The sequence below is a fragment of the Apteryx rowi genome, unplaced genomic scaffold (assembly GCF_003343035.1).
Source record: "Apteryx rowi isolate R43461 unplaced genomic scaffold, aptRow1 scaffold_463, whole genome shotgun sequence".
Lineage (NCBI taxonomy): Eukaryota > Metazoa > Chordata > Aves > Apterygiformes > Apterygidae > Apteryx > Apteryx rowi.
The window spans coordinates 222,265-240,171 of record NW_020450720.1 but is presented as its reverse complement, the minus strand read 5'-3'; the positions used below and the strand labels follow the sequence as shown (position 1 = coordinate 240,171).

The window sequence follows — 17,907 nt, the reverse complement described above, 5'->3', positions numbered from 1 at the left end:
GAGGGACTACAAAAGACCGTGGTATATGGTTTATAGAAATAGAAAGGTTGACAATACTAGTCTTAAAATAAAAAGGGCAGACACTTGAAGAAAATTAAGACAGAAAAAGCTTAAAAAGCTTATCTGTACTAGGAAAAGAGGTCAGCCAAATACTTCATCACTGAACTCTGGCCACTGATATCAAAATCCACTTTGTTAAACATATAAGCTATTATATTGCATATCCGAGGGCATATTTTACAAACGTTTTTTTCACTTACCTATGTGATGTTTATTAGCTTGCAGAGCTCTTTCTAATGTAGCAGATAATTGTTGGTAAATTTTGTGCACAGCCACTTGGATTTCAATTTGAATACTTCTCTTGGCTGCTCTGATACCATCCTGGGTCAAACAAATTACTATCGTAACAACTGATACATTTTTATCACTCAGTTATTAAAATAACAGAAACTAATTTTTAAAACACATACCTGATAGTGATGTAATCGTACGCTCTCTCCTTTGGCACCTGCATGTCCTACAGTGCCCAAGCCAAAGCATCCAGCAAGAAACTGTAGCCTAACAGAAGTAAGCAATGAAGATGACTGAAATCCCGGCCCTTGACGACTTCCCATTAATGGCACACTGCCTTTTTCTTCCATCCCTGACAGAAGTACTAAGATCTGATGAAGTGCTTCCAAACGAAGCTAAAAATAAAAGCAGGCAAAAGACAGTATTAACTAAGTAGCAAGTATCTTTTGAAATTAGAATGAGATCATTTTCAACTGTGAATAAATTTTAAAGAAAAAGATTTCTTTTCAGCATGATGCCTTTTGATTTTAGGGTAATAGAGCAGTTCATTTAATTCAGCCAGGACAAATAAGCTAGATGGAAAGGTTCACATAAATGAAGCGGTTTGCAGGCAGTTGTGCTTTTGTGTAATTCCAAAGCCGACACTGAAAGTTCTAACCGTATCGATGCTCCTCTGAAATCCAAGTCAGAGGCTAAGAACATTATGTAAAGAAAAAGCTATGTTAAAAAAAGAAAAAAATACTTTTTTCTTATTTACTCCTAACTCAAATACTTTTTCAAAAGAGAATTCTTTAAGTTTCCTTTTAGAGCTCTGCATAAGTTCCAAGTTCCAGTTAAAAAATTTTAGCAGAAAAGGGGAGAAAAAGTCTTTGCTAGACAGAATTTGGATAATATAGAAAAGAATAGAGAGGAAAAAAGAACAGAGAGGAAAAAAGAACAGAGAGGAAAAAAGAACAGAGAGGAAAAAAGAACAGAGAGGAAAAAAAATAAAGGAGTCAATGCTCTCACATTAATTCCCAAAATAAGATACATAAAATGAGTGTCATCTATGAAAAGTAAAGGTTTTGAATTGCAGCTCACCTCAGCCCTCAGCTGCTGCTGCTCCATTGCGATTATCGATGCTTGCGGGCTGGTGGACATACTTTCCTCCGGTTCCTTAAACCCTGGTGAGTTTCCCACATCGCCACTTACAAAGCTGACAACATTTTCAATCAAAGCATGAACTCCAAGAGATCTTGACAGATCAAAATCGGACTCAACAAATGAGTAGGAGGAAGCATACAACCAATCTCTGTTGTGTTTTAGTCGAGTCCACGAGTCACTTAAAGGTTCCACTTGACTGTGTATTGCTCCTAAACATACGCACAACAAAGTCTCATAAATTCCAGTTCACTAGATAACACATTTTGACAGTAGGTAGAGACTGAACTGCTGCTATTCAAACAGGTGGAAAATGGGTATTCATGTGTAATTATACCATGCATTAAGCAATTTAGAGCAAAACACTTGATTTAAATCTACAGCAATCTCCCTAAAGGCAAGGCTGTATTTCTTTTAATTATGTTAAGCAGTATTGCAACACGCTGCCAAGTGAGAAAATGAAAAAATAAAAGCCACTCAAACTGCTCAGCTTAAAGCTAGAACACTGAATAAAAATGCTTTGCAGCTAAATGACAAAATAGTGAAGAAAAGAAGAAGATCTGCTACAAAAGGAATTGTGCACTTTGGATTTTTATTTTAAGGCCTAATCATAAAAAACAGGCGGTTTTGTTTTTACTCAAGCCATCATATGTTTTATAATTTTAAAAGAGCACAGCGTTATTTCTGGATGAAATATTTACAGAATTCATGAGTGCAGAAGGGCAAGTAAACCAATGAAAAATTTTGGTTTTAGACTGAGAGAACATTTACTTTGTAATGATTCAAGACAGATAGATACATATATATTAGATATCACAAGAGAACTTTATCTATGGCATATATTAGACCTATAATCTCAGTTATATATTTTCTATTATATCTGCATGTCATTACACTACCTTTAACTTTATATATACACTAGTAAATATACTCCTTCAAATGAGCATCAGTCATCAGTCTGTAGCACTGGAACATGTTCATCATAATTATTTGATCTTGTCCACAAAAAGTTTTGCTAGAATTGCATCCCTAGCAAAAGTGACTAAAATGCCACTGAAGTCACACCTTCATCAACACTCAAGTGACATACCAGCACACAAGCTGGTATTTTGTTATTTCTATACATGCTGTTAGCCTGCTTGGAGCTACGCAAGTATTACAAGACAGACCCCGCTCAAAAGAACTTTCGATCTATATAAACAGGTAATGTCTTCAGACCTATATTGAAACCTATTTTAAGTTTATATTCTCTTTGAAAGTCTAGTTTAAATTATCCTAAATAATCTACATAGAATTTTGCAGTATTAACGTCTCTGGTGCATGATGAACTACAGATAAAGTCTAAAGAATCACAGTTGCTTCACAGTTCTAACGCAAATCTACATTAACACTCCCCTGCCTGCAGAGTATCAACCTTAAATTTTATTAAACATACCCTTTTCCAAGAAAAAGTCATACAAATAGAAACTTGATCTGTGGAAAGCTTTATTTCAGCGGTGAGGCTGAATAGTTCCAATGGAAAGGGCTGGATAATAGTTTCATGGCTTCCTTTAAACGCTGCCTACTTGCAGCAGCCCTGTAAGCGGCTGCTCCCGGGAAGGAGGCAAGTCAGGCGTATCAGTTGCTGAACTTTGTCAATGTTCCTATCAGCCACTCTCCACTTTTTTCCCCGAGGCAAAGGCAAAAGGCTATTATTCTGCCAACAAATTTGTATCTGCAGATCACAATTTGCACCTTCCCACAATCTGTAAGTTCAAAATACTGTGAAATTTTGATTTTCCTTTCTAAGTTAAGTACAGAATAAAAGTTAATCTCCACTTAGTAGCCAAAAAATTGGATTGCTGGGGCTGTGAAATATGAAAAACTGTACATATTCCATTACATTTTCTGYAAATAATATTCATGTGCATTTGCGTTTAATTTGCTATTAAACAAATCACAATAGCCTCAGAAAGAACCGTCACAGTAGTATGTCATATCACATATTTGACAAAAATATACGCACATAAGGGTTAATTTTAAATAAAGACTGCAAAGACAGTGAAACATTAATTTTAATCACTGCTTTTCAAAAGAGGAGTCTGTCTAATTTCCCAGCTTCTGCTGGTTCATGCAAAACAACAATCTTTCCTGGTTTCCAAAAAATCAGCCTATTTTATCATATTTAATATGAAAGAATTTAAAGAAACTGTTACTAATTTTAAGACTCCTATCTGGTGACAATATTTAAAGCAAAAGTAAAGACAGATATCATCTTACCCTAATTTTAATGTTCATTTCTGGACTATTTACTTTAAAGTTTTTTATTAAAAACTTAGTTATATGCCAAAGGGGCAGGTGAGAAATACAAGGCAAATAGGATAGACCAGAATAAAGGGGTGCTAAAATGCTCATTTTCAATCCAAGGAAGCTTTTCCTAGCATATATATGGTGAACAAAGCTCAGGGGAGAAGGTAAATGAAACCTCAGGTTTCCTATAGGATGCGTAGCCAAATCATTACCAAGTCAATGAAATGTTGCCTATACAGCAATAAATTATTTCAAAAGCCTCCGCGAGCCCTAGAGTCTTTCATAAGCAGGAGAGCTTAAGGCACCCCAAAGTGACGTTAGCTTCCCTCTCCTCTACTTGTCCTATGCCAGGCCCCTATGTAGCACAGCACAGAATCAAAGGAATTGTAAAGAAATGAAAAGCAATTCCAGTGTGTTGTATCATATGCTTTTGGAGCTACCCTTGAAAGGATTAACAAACATCAGAAGACAATTTAGTTTTGATAGTCACCAAAGGAACTTCTTACACAAAAAATACACCATATATTAACAGAAAACTAAACTATTTCATATTTGAAAAAAAGACAAAGTCTTAGCTAATCATTTTTAGTATTAAATGCAAGAATAATTAAATGTAAAAACAATTTAAAAATCAGTATCAGAACAGGAGAAAAGATCAGTGATTATGAGATACAGATTTAAAATAAAAAACAAGAAAAGTTATAACTGAAAATATTAAGATTAAAAATAAAAAAGAATGTCATAAGTCAAAGTAGCATGTTTTGGAATAAAAACATTTAAGAATTAGGGCACACAAATCTAGAACTGAAACAAATATTTCTACCTGGAAGATGTTAAGTATCGACAAAACAATCAAACGTATGCGTATATATTAGCTTAGCTGGATTCTGTGCAATATTGATCACATGGAATTGATGGTAGCTTAGGACTTGTACAACCTTTACAATCACGTGAATAGAGTCACATATAATAACACTGAGATTACAGTAAAAAAAGAGTTTACTTGTCCTTATAAGCCAGCTTCTAATAATGAGTTTTCTAAATGAATGTGGCACAGCTGCAATACATACTTTATAAAACATAAAATACGTAAGGAAGCTATAGAGAAAAAAAAATAAACATGCCATCAGGTACTTGCTTGAAGCTCTTCTTTTTTCTGGGGCTCAACTGGCCAAAAAGGAGTAAATACACTACACCACACAAGAATCAGAAGACAAAAGCAGACATTTGAAACAGAAGACAACATATTTATAAAATTTCTTCCTCATATTATTCTGACTTATTTAAATAATCAGTCTCATCTCAATCCATATATTAAAGACATCAAGCAGCAATGTTTTGGAAAAAAGATTCAATATTGTTTTGAGTTCGTATAGCCCAGATAATGGATTTTCTGCATTCCTCACCTCCTTTTCGGAGGAAAAAAATAGCCCCTTTAAAACAGTTACATGCATAAACCAATACATGTTTACATTCCTTACTCAAAAACAATCTTTCTATTTCAAAATGCAGAATTCAAATTACTACAGGTACACAAAAATAAAATAATTTAACCCGAATTTCATTTAAGTTGCTTTTTTTTTTTTCAAAGCTGCCCAATTGTGTTCATTGACTAAACATTCAAATAACAACAAATAGTAAGAAACTACTACAGTACACAGAAGCACACTGGAACTCACTGATCAAGATTTATATGAAGTAAAAAAACCCTAACACACAGGGACTCACATTTACATGTCTATAAATATGTTTGTGATTGCATCTCTAAATATGCATTCTTTAAGTATCTAATGCAGAATGTAGCTCAGTGTACAATATCCTCTAGGTGCAACATTTTGAGGCATACTCTCTGGGTTTGCAAAATTAAAAAGATGAATCTAAGTGAGGGGGAAAAAAAGGGGGGGGCCCTCACATCAGGGGAAAATACTAATGTACCCATCACCCCTCATGGCAAAAGTTCTGGAAAAACTTTTTTTCTGCAGGAATGAAAAGAAGTTGACTAGTTCAGAACTAACTGAATAATAGCAAGGAGCAAGACACTCGGATGATCGTAGGACTGAAGCASGAACACTGCTGTCATATTTCTGAACAGATAAAATAAATGGAGGAACAAGGCAATTAGATCAAAGATTGGACTGAGCAGCTAAGATGTAATTGAGTAAAAAGACAAAAGTTTTCCTTCCACACTCGTCTGCAAGACCACAGAAGAACATATAGTATCAGTAGATTTTCTACTGCTTGTTTTCTTCATTGCAATGTATGAACAGGACCAGCTTTCATACCATAAATCCCACTAGAACCAACAGTGAGATTAAACCATTAAGGAAAAAGGAATTGAATCTGGAATAACAAGTTACCAAATTTAATGAACAAATTCTAAAGTGAACCAACCCACTCCATAAGGAATTACTCTTCTTGCCTGCTACAGAAGAATCACTCACTGATACCCTACACACAGTACCTTTTTTGACAAGTTTGGAAGGATCGAATACTCTGCACAGATTGCTGATTGCACTGGGGAAAAATAGGAGGGGAACATGGAGAAAGAGTGGGACTGACTTGCTCCTGGAGGAAAACAAAAGTAATGTCCCAAGTCTCCCTTATAAAGAGATTTGACTGACCTGAATGTGCTTGGGGCCTGACCACTCCAACTGGATCTGACAAAGAAAACAGTGATTCCTAGCCATTCCTGTTTGAACAATTTTCTAACATTTCAACTGAAAATTGCTTAGCTTTCCAACTCTATGCTATGAGTTGCTATTGTCTGCTGTAGCAGATCTCAAGAAGGAATTTTCCTGAAGATAGCAGATGGGCTCACATCAAACAGGTGTCAGTAGCTTCAATGGATCAAGGTAGTACTTTGGGAACTAACCTTTAGAAGTTGTTAAAATATGGGTGTCTATGGCTCCTGGCACACTTTGCAGGGTTCAGAGCGACCAGGAGCCAGTCCTCAGATGTAAAAGACCTTATGTTAGGCTGATGAACCTTGAAAAGTGGAAGAGAAGGATGGAATCTTGGGAACTCTGTGGGCCAGGTCTCTTCCCTCCTTACTGAACACTGGGCATATTCTCCCCAGGAACAGGGCATATTAGGTAACCCATAACCACATACTGGATACCATTTATACTCAGTTATTTACATTTTGATACACACGTGTAACTACACAGACTTGCAGCCTGACATTTAAATCCCACTTTAATATCTGTCATGCTTCACCTGTATGTCCAAATCAAAGAATCTATCTAGAGAACATGTCTGTAATACTATAAGAGGACTTCTGTTTTCCTCAGAATTGAGGATAAATTAACCCTACAAAACCTCAGCCAGAAACATCACGTGTGGTCAAGGTTCTGCAGCAAGCAGAGTGGTTAAATTCTAGTAAACTCATTAAGAAGAGATGGGAGGCACTTCACGCCCATATATTGAGGAGATTCGTTCTAGGAAAAATTCCCTGTTAAACCTCCACAAAAGCACAGCCTATAGGAAAAAAAAATGGTGACAGAAGGAAATCTCTTCCAAAAACAAACAAAACAAACAAACAAACAAACTGCCTTCCAAATCAGTACTGCTTGTCAACTTTCTTCAGACGGTTTAGGGAGACACACTTAGAAGAACAAATGTTTTCAAGGGACTGCTGTAAACTACAGTAAGATATCAGTCTAAAGTCCACACACAAAATGAAACATGATTAAATTTGTTTCCCTTCGAATTAAATAATAAGTATCCAACTGAAAGAAATGAGAAGTGGTTCCTGTGGTACTGTAACACTCCACTTTTTTTCTCACACCACATAACTATGCCAACCTAATATTCAATCCAGCAACAATTTGAAAAGCTCAGCTGTAAATTCCTTAAAGCAGTAATGGTCTCCATTTCTACAAAAAAGAAGTAACAAGAAAAAAAAAAAGGCTATGTTTAATGTTAAATGTAATTTGAGAAATGTTTCTCATGTATACTTCTATTGTAATGCACGACGACTATCTTCTGCACTTAAATTAGGGATCTCCTCGAGCACCCCATAGCATGCATATTTCCTTCATTTCCTTGTCCCTCCTATAGAGGGCATAAAACACCTTCCACTCAAAAGCAGATCGTAAGTGGAAGTCCTAGGAGCACAAGACACAAACATGCATATGGAAAGGACATCTCAGAGAAAACTAATAATTAAAAATAAGCTGCTTGTTTCTCATTTAAATGTCTAATGGCTGTTTCAGAGGAATCCACCTTTGGTAGTATTTAGAAATCCAGCTGGAGAACATCTTTAAGACCAATGCTGTAGCCTTCTGTAGTCATCTCTTTGCAGTGGCATCTCTTTTTATTGCCATAAATAGAAGACTAGGGTTCTTCTAATCCTCCAGTTCTTAGCCAGCATAGCAAATTCAAATGCAGATTAATCATTTTGATGGAAATCCTTAATCTGTTTTGCCAGCAACTTTGGATGGAGCACAGCAGAATAACAATATGCTGCAAGATTTCAGACTCCTCCTACTCTCCTAGCTGAGGTAACTATGAACATAAATGTGCCCTTCATTAGCTCATATAAAGGCATGTCAGAAGAATAAAGATGGGACTGAAGGGGTTTTACAAGTCAGAACACCCTTGATAAGCACTTCAGACTCTCTCATACTTCAGAGCGCTACCTATGTTACAATTAGCGAACAGCCCAAAACGGCTGCAATTTACATCTTGACCAAATACACAGACATGCTTCAGCTCTAGAAGATCAGCTAGGATTACAAAACCCAGATATTTCAGATGGAATGAAAGACCTTAAACAGAACCAAGCTGAAGATCTTGTCCACTTGATCACACAGATCTTTGTAGATCTTCTCCTGACACTGATATAAGTGTCAGGAATGTTTCCCAGGAAATGCACCCTGCATTTACTGGCTGTGTCTAGTATTGGGCATCAACTAAAATACAGTCATATCATCCGGCAGGAACAGAAAATTTTCATTAGTGTATGCTAATCAACCCCCAGTTGCAAATACCAGACTAAACAAAATCTGTAATATTCCTGAAATGAATAAGCCATTCCAAGGATTGTTGAGATATTGGAGCTACTAACTTGCAAAATATTGTACCTTTTACTGATAATGATTCTGATGCACAATGTAAAACTCAGCAACTTCCTGGATGACAGGTATGAGGAAGCAAGTATCATGGGACAGGAAAACAAGCCCTCCAGTTGCAGAGAACAGGTAGCAGAAGATAGTGTCACAATGTTCATTTTCAGTTTGCAAATGACCTATTTGAGCTTTTTTAGGTTCAGGATAGATCAGCTGCCGCTATCCACTTTCTCCTCAGTATTACACAGCTGGTGTAGAACCTTTTTGTATAATAAAAAGCTGCTTCTTTAGACTGGTTGGATGATGAAGTCTGTTCTTGCATTACTCCTTATTTCCTGGAGCCCATGACCAAAACAATTTACTCAGTCTAACCAGCAGTTCAGAAGCTATAATCCATAAGATATGGTATATCTCAAGATCTAAGCCAGGATGATTTCCTGGAGCACTTTTAGGATGTAAAAGAGAGAGAGCACAGAATTATAAAGGTATATATATAAAGATTAACAACAATTCTGAAAACTGGTGGTTTCAAAGAATATACAGTACTGCAGATCAGGGAACTCACAGAGACTCTATCAGCTCTCCTAACACTGAGAATGTAACAGACATCGCGCTGTCACAACAGGAACAGCTCTTACTTGCTGAGCTGGTTCAACTGAATAGCCACATACAAGGAATTCATTTCTACATTATTTCACAAATTTAAGTGTAATGAGTTTTGTCATTGATACAGTTTACTTTACAATTCCCAAAGGCTTTTAAAGAGCAAGCAACTTTTCAGTACTTTGCTTAAGAATGAAAGTTATTAAACTAGAACTCGCAGGTTACCCAACAGTATGCAGGCTTCCCGAATTCAAACGTATCATAATCCAACGCAATTCCTCTTAAACTTTTCCCAAGATTTTAGCAGAAATCATGCAACAGAAATTATTCATGATTCTAGCAAAGACTGCACATTGTTCAGACAGAAGTGGGACTTCATGGTAAAATGGCTCTGTATGAACAAACTTAGTCCTTGTTCCCTCCACTACCTTCTGTGAAGAAGCTCATTGAGATTCCCCTGAATGAAGCAGCAACAACAAGCAGTACAAAAGTTAAAAATCTGATTTATATTGGAGTATTGGGAGAAGTGGTTGTTTGATTCTGTAAACGTGCTGGTGTTGAGATGGTGCACAAATTAAGCTTTACTTTCTGGACTAGAACTGAATGTGCAAGCACATTTTATGGGAAAATTTCATTGTTAGCACAAGAGTAGATAACTCCACTTGATCCTGAACTTCTCTGACAGTGTTTTCTTGCTAAATTCAAGTGAGTGAAAACAGAATGAAAGTTCCTAATTTACTTGAACTCATGGAAATCCTCACTTGCTTCAAAGGAACATCACAATTCTAGAAACTGGAAGAAATATTTATAACCTAGGAAATACTATAACCAAGCCCCTGAGCAATAGATCTTACCACAATAAAGAGCAGGTAATAGTTATATAAAATGTTGTTTTTAAATACTCAGTTTTAACATCCTGATTGTCATTTACGTACTGTATTTAACTGCAAATGAAATTTTAATCTAAAAATTATTAACAAATTTATTCAGATCAATACTCACTAGGTAAACAACAAAAAATACTTACCCCTCTTTCTATGTGATGATGCCAAATCCAAATCAACATTTCGTCTTCCGCTCTAGATTAAAAGATTAAAAAAGGTATCATTTCTTTAAGTGAACAACAAAAAAGTTCCCCAAGATTAAGCACTGAAAAGCTTAGGAAAGCCCAAATAAAATGAGATTAAATAGCACATTTTCTTCATTAAAACAATCTAAGTTAATGAAAATAACACACAAAAGCACAAAACACTACTCAAGAAAAACACTACTTACTGTAAATAACTGCCATAAATAAAAACAGCAGGGAACCAAAAACATCATTAAACATAGTCTAAATGATGGTGTACCAAAGAACTATTTATATAAATCCTTTATGGGAAGTGAGATCTTTTTAATAAAAATAAAATAAAAAACTCCACAACTTGTTAAAATATATGTGGTGCATAACATTTGCTTGTTTAACATGCATCCCTAACCCATAAAAATAAGAAAGTTAACAGAACTATAATAATTTCAATTGCTGTTTTACCACAATTACTTTCTCTTAACAGTGCTGGTTATTGGCAGTGACCTTCTCCATACCGAAACACAATGCTACTAAACAAATGACAAATGTTTAACATGAATCCCAATCCCCACCTAGAAAATATATCTATAATCTCTAAATATGTAATGCTAGTTTACCTACCAGTGAATAACCTTCTTCATCTGATTCTGGCTGAGATAAATCAGATTCACTTCTTGACTTAATCAGTCTATAGTTCGAGTTTGCATGGATTGAGCGACTCTCTGCAGTAAGACTTTCACTCCTGCCTCACATGTACACACAAAGAAAATATTTATATTAGGCAAAAGTAACAGTTAGTAGTCAAATTCATTTTACTTTCAAACATATCCTACRTTTTTCATCAATGAAGTCTATTTTTAGTCACTATTACATCTCTGCTAAGGCTTAAAAAAATACCATTACAGTAATAAAAAATCCATACACAAACGAGATTCAGAAAAAATAAGGAATTTTTCAATTACATCAAACTATCCGTAAGCCAGAGCAATTGGACTTTGTTATAACTTGTCCTCATTGCTAAGCCTAACTTTGAAAAATAAATATGGTCCTCACAAAATAAAACTTCCTCAAACTCTTATTAAGGTTTTGTCAGTGTGGACAAAATAAAATTGAGACAAAACACTATTCTCAACAAAAACATCAACATTGCTCTAGGCAAAAATCATCCTTTAAAAAAATTTCTAATAATCCTTAGAGGAAAGCTGAGGTTATTTAATCAATTGTAAAAGAAGCACAGAAGAGTAAACAAATTCTAAGTAATCAGTGAATCCCACCTTGTCATGAGTCCAATGCCCTCAGGAGTACTAGAGGGAGGTTGCTGTAACTGTCCATTCTCCCGTCGCTTCTGGATCTCCTCAATAACAGGGCTTACTCCTAAGATCAACATGGCACATCTGTGGATCACGGAGTTGCATGCAGCAGTATACACATCTTGACCTTCTGTCAGATCAGTGCTGATTCTTCGCTCCTGCTGAGACTGAGGAGGTTGATCATCAAGTCTAGTCCCTGTCCCGGTGTTCAGCCTATCTCGATCCCGACTGCGAGCTACTTCACGGGCTGATAGGAAACACTGAAATATTTCTGTAACATGCAACACAAAAAGAAAGTCTTAACTCCTAGAAAAAGCTCCACAAAACAAAATATTCATCTATAGCTTAGGCCAAAAAGTGCTCCACTAGAAAGGACAACAAATATTTTTTCAACAGTGAAAGAATACATTAATAATAGAAAAGAAGTCACATAAACAGGTTAAATTAAGGATTAATACAACGTTAAGTTTAAAATGAAGAAGACAAATACAGTTTGACAGAACACTATACACTTATCAGTATCTTATTGCAACCCAATTCCTGTTTGAATAGCATAAAAGAGAGATTAGGCAGTGAGTCTGTAAATCAGTATTCCAGAGCACAGCACATCTGTAATTCAATATTTAAACTGTTTCAGGCTTTTATTAGCTTTGGTCAATACAATGTACTAACAAAATTCTTAGCCTTCACTTTGCTTAATTCCACCGTTGTCTCACATGTTAGATTCTTCCAAAGAAGTTGCGTGAGTGACTGAATCATCTCTGCCCAAAGACCTAAAGTTCTCTTGGCTTGATTATTTGTTTTAGAAGGTTCAGTTCCCCTTTGGAGAAGCAAAGGTAAATCCAAACACTTCCTCCATTGCTGCTAGTAGTTGGAATCAGCAAGACATCAAGGACACAAAACAGATTCTGCATGTTGGAATCAGCTCCTTAAGGATCTCCAGTAAGACAGAGTCATCTTCTCCCTACTTATTTGTGCATGTAACATTACTTAATGCCTGGAATTTTCTGGATACATTTCCCTTATTCCACCCAGAAATCTCGTCCATGTAGAATTTGAGAACACTGACCATGATGACTAAATAACAAGCAGCAAAAGCGTATTGGATCTACTGAGCAGATAACACATGTGCACACCTTCTGGAAACATCATATTCAATCATATTCTGCATGTGCACTATGTAGTATAATTTCAGTAAAGTCTAATGCATTGTGGATATAATGACACATCATACACAAACTAAAGGTGTAACACATTTTGTTCTACAAGATCCCAAACAAGAATATGGGAGTCCCAACAGGGAATATAAGCACTGCCAGAAAAGTGATGACAGTAAATGGTGGAAAAAGAAAATAGTATCTGGCAGAATCTGGAGGCATAGTGGTTGGGGGGGGGGGGGGGGAGGAGGGCAGGATTAAATATATATGGTAAATATTTCAAGTCACCCAATTTCATTTTTTAAGTTACATACATTCTACAGTAATCTCCAAGGCTAACATGTTTTCCAGCTCTGAGAATGCTGGGATAACAACACAAAAAACAACCAGGTAGGACTGGATGGCGCTTGACTAAAATAGGAAAAACTAAGCATTAACTTCCCTGTTGACCCCAATTACAAGCCCAAGCCAGCCACCTTTTCCAAGATACCCTTTTAAAGAATTAAGCAAGCTGTTTAGAAAAAGCGTAAGAAAATACTGAAAATATTGTTACAAATATTCAACTTCAACTAAAAGCCTAAATAAATAATAAAAAATTCAAGAATATATTCAATGACACAAGTGAATTCCAACCCAGTCAATCCACTGTTATGAACAATTGAACAATTTCATTCAACAATGAACAATTTTGTTTCCAAGCTTCAGAATAAGATAACCCTTCAGTCTATTATATACAAGATTGTTTAACACATGTAAACATAGTAATAAATTACATATATGCATACTGAAGGAAACTCAGAGATGTATTAAATGGAAGTTCAGAGAAAAGAATATGAAACTGTGTATATACTGTCTTGTAGTCAGTATATACAAGAAGTGTTAATATATACGTCAGGTGCCCTGAGAATTGCCTACACAGGCACTCCATTTGCCTAATATTCACATTCCCTTGTGTCAAGGCTCTTCTGACCCAAAAAGAGCACTACCATTTTATAAAAATAAATTTTTAACAATATTTATCCAGACAAAACCTTCAGAATCTTTTCAGTCATCTCCCCATTCTCCCTCTGACAGGAAAATATATTGTTCTTCCAAAGCATATTACRACATTCACATGTGTAACTAGTACTTACTACCAGCTGTCATAACTTCATGCTCTCTTTCCTCCTCTTCATCTTCTTGTTCTGGGTGTCCTTCTTCTCTGTCTCGTTCTGCCTGCTCCTCCATTTCTGCTTCTTCATCAATTGTACGAGTAAAAGAATGTTCTTGAGTATCAACATCAGCAGATTCCTGGTTATCTAACATCTTGATTACAAAAAAAAAAATTGAAAGGCTGTGTGCAATTATGTAATGATATATAATTTGACCATAAGAAGAGATATCTGGGAATTTTATTTTGCAATGATCTGTAAAAAAAAAAAAAAAAAAAAAAAAAAAATCCAGTGAAATTACTTTTCACCAAAATAAAAACTGAATATAATAGGACACAAGGCATTAAAAATTTTTTTTCCTCCCTATCAAAAGATACTTCAGATATTGTGTGAAATAAACAACAAACAAGATAGCTGTTTATGTTCAAAGTTGGGAAATTTAAGTTTTCTTTAGCAGCTGTCATTCAAATTATTTGCAGGAAAATATCGTCTCCTTGCAATGCTTAAAGACTCGTGTCAAACTTTTGACACTTCAGCATCAAATGCTTTAGCAACCATTAGATGTTACCTCAACATAGCTACTCCATCTACATCTAGACTTTAGAATCCTGTGGTACAGCATACTAATGTTTACAGCTAAAATTAGGCTTCAAACTGTGCTCTATTCAAATATTGTCAATAATTTGCTTAAATTGACTTGTTACCACATGTACTATAGATTAATGGAATCTTAATTAAGTATTCAGCATTTTCATTTCAAAAATCATGAAAATTTTTCAACTAGTTAAAAAAAAAAAAAAAAAAAGAATCCTGCAACATAAATGAAGCTCAACATATTCAAATGTTAGTTATGTACTGAATTCACCCATAAACCCTGAAGAATTGAAAATAAATTTCCACTCTTACCCATCTGTCTCTTGAGGACGATCTCGTCTGAATAAGCTCCATGTTCTTGCAAGCAAGCAAGCGACTTCGAACTTTATATACACAACGGTATACTTCTGCCAAGGCTTTGCCAGGCTGGTACCTACAAAGAGAAGAGATCCAAAACTCAAAAGATCGTACAAACTTTCTCTTGAAAATTGTAATTGAGCTTTTAAAGGCAGCTTTAAGTTACTTGCCTGCTCTCACCACAGGCCTGACTAAGTAAACTTGTGTGTTTCAGAAGAGCTGCAAGAACGAATCTGGACACGGTATCTAGTAGTGATTCATTACTTAAGGTTGCAGTATCCCAATCTGAAAACAGAAAGGATTCATCAACACTGGCTACCATTTCAAACAAATAAATACATTTTCAATGACACCATGAAAAAAATCTTCACCCATTTACATCTTCCAATTTATAAGTAGATTTAATGTTTAAGAAATAAATTTAACATCCATAATTCACACATATACTGCTTCAGAGACAAATGTGTTTTGGTCTACTCAAGGTACTCATGTCTTCTAGACAGCCAAGGCGCTGCATATACAAACTGGCCAGACAGTGAGTCAAAGAGAGCTGGTAACTGCTAAACTTATGTTGCAACCTCTTCTTCAAGCAAGCATACTGAATTGGATTTCTTTCCTTTATCCAGGCACTGATATACATGAAACTTGTACAAAAATAGTATCTTGGAGACCTCCTGCCCTCTTACATGTGGTTGAAATTGGACTCAGAAATTATTACACAGACTAACTTACCATTAAAAAGGCTCGTCTCCATTAGGACAGCTGACTATTGACTTTAACAGGGCTTAAGCACAAGCTTCACTGCTAATACTAGCAAGAGACATTTTCAGGTCTCAAATATCAAGGTTTCTTAAGTATTTCCAGAAGCAGATACTTTCATATCAAAGAAAAACTTCCCCACTTTAGAAAAGGACCATTATAAAAACAATGTTGTTCCACTACAAAATAACCTTACTGCCAAGCAAACCTCCATAAAGTGTCACAATTTTTCCTGAAACAAACAAGCAAACAAAAAAGCTTTCTACCTACATAAATATTTTTATAAAAATATTTTTCTTATTATATATTACTTATGAATACTGGTAAACTGCTTTGGAAATTACAAAGACCTCTCTGGCCACCTAAGTGTGGAGCTCAGTGTAACATACTTGCTCCCCATACTTTCAAGCAGATAGCTAAATGTAGACATCTTTGCATTTGATGCTATGCAAATAGCCACCATACAACCTTCAGTCAGCCTGCGTTGCAAACAGAGCAGGACTCTTCCTACTTCTAAAACACTCAATTCCATATCCAAAATAGTACAGATTAGCCCATTCATCTCAGATTTTGCAATTGGCCAAACCAACAGTTCTTTACTGGAATTCCTACTGGCAACAGAATTCTACATTTTTTTCTGAACAGGCACTCAACACCGTATGCTGTCCTCCTGGTCTGGCCTAGCTTGGCCAGAGCTTAAGCAAACGATCTCTGTCTCCAGCAGAGGCAGAAACGGCATACTGTAACTACAGGATGACAGCAATGCTCAGTGCATCTCCTTAAAAAGGGGACCTGGGAGCCAGGGTGGGAATCCAGATTACAGACAAAAAGCATGAAGAACCATTAATGTTGCCTGTAATGCCAGCCTCCCAGACACCGGAAAACACAGGACGACTTCCCCCTGGGTCCTGTTCCTAACATATTTTGTGAGCTACTTTGCCTTCCCCATTCCCCCTGCCCCCTCCCATCAATTTTTCTTTCTAACTGCAAGTTTCAGCCTGCTCTACTAGGAAAATCATGCAGCAGAAGCACAAACAGTTGAGCCAGCAAACAAGATTCTCTTTTTTTCTAATTTGGAGAGGAAAAGAATACTGAACTGCATGTTTGTCTGACACTGGAAGAATCCATACCAAAAACGAATATAGAAAAGGAAAAGGACAGACCTTGGAACACAACGCTAAAATAAGTTTATCATTAAGAATTAAAGGCTGTTGCCAAAGAGAATACAGTACTCTGCTAGGCATGTAGTTGAAGCATGTAATATATTTTTAACATACATATTTTTTCAACTTCTTACCTTTACTAACAGCATAGTCTTGCATACTGATCCAGAGGCTCCGTGCTGGCTCTTTTGTACAACCCAAGGCCAAATCAACATAGACAGTAATCTCAGGTCTCAGCTTATAATCAAATGGCTTCTGTTCCTCATTTCCAGATAGGGCCACTTCTAATAAGGAGCTCATGCATTTGTCTAACAGAAGGGAAGTACTTAAGGAATTAAACTGCAAATTTTGAGGCTTACATGCATCTACCTTTAACAGCTTATAAAACAACTTATTCTCTTTTCATTCAAGAAAAAAAAAATCAATAAGCCTCACTGTCTGACTAAAGAGTCAAAAGTTAGATAAGCAAAAGTGAGTCAGTGTTGCAATTTACATAAAATGTACAAAGATCTAGGAGAAAGTGTTATCCAACTCTGCTTCAATACTATAATTCCCTATCATTAGTTCTAGTTGTTTTATAGCCATATAGTTGCAATTATTGCATCCTCAGATCAGTCATCCTGTTCAAAGTAGTCATGTAAATAATGTCTTGAAATGATCTACTCAGAACCTGTTCCTGTGTTTTATCACCCTCACTGTGAAGAACATTTTCCTTTGTTTCCAATCAAAATTTCTCTTACTGAAACTTGTTACTGTTGCCTCTTGTCCTTTTACTTTGCACCTTTCCAAAGGATCTGGCTCCACCTTGTTTGCAGACCTCCTTCAGGTCATGGAGGACTGCAGCTAGATCCTCCCTTAGTCTTCTCTTGGTCAGGCTAAACAAATGCAGCTCCCTCAGCCACTCCTCACCTCATGTGCTGCAGCCTTGACCATCTCAGCAGCACACCAATGGACT

General features: G+C 36.0%; 1 protein-coding gene across 10 annotated transcripts in view; it reads right to left on the bottom strand.

Moving 5' to 3' along the window:
- The window catches only part of HERC1 (HECT and RLD domain containing E3 ubiquitin protein ligase family member 1), an 87,761-nt gene that overhangs the window by 49,156 nt on the left and 20,698 nt on the right, over positions 1 to 17,907 (bottom strand). For all 10 annotated transcript variants that reach the window (XR_003255508.1, XM_026077855.1, XM_026077859.1 and 7 more), the window contains exons 18-27: positions 17,087 to 17,260; positions 15,201 to 15,315; positions 14,986 to 15,106; positions 14,062 to 14,233; positions 11,736 to 12,042; positions 11,083 to 11,203; positions 10,420 to 10,471; positions 1,372 to 1,643; positions 471 to 686; positions 261 to 381 (exon numbers count right to left, since the gene is read on the bottom strand). Coding sequence is in view for 9 of the 10 variants with exons in the window: in XM_026077855.1 (XP_025933640.1) it covers positions 261 to 381; positions 471 to 686; positions 1,372 to 1,643; positions 10,420 to 10,471; positions 11,083 to 11,203; positions 11,736 to 12,042; positions 14,062 to 14,233; positions 14,986 to 15,106; positions 15,201 to 15,315; positions 17,087 to 17,260 (1,671 nt within the window). In the remaining variant the exon portion in view is untranslated. The remainder of the gene's footprint in view (positions 1 to 260; positions 382 to 470; positions 687 to 1,371; positions 1,644 to 10,419; positions 10,472 to 11,082; positions 11,204 to 11,735; positions 12,043 to 14,061; positions 14,234 to 14,985; positions 15,107 to 15,200; positions 15,316 to 17,086; positions 17,261 to 17,907) is intronic.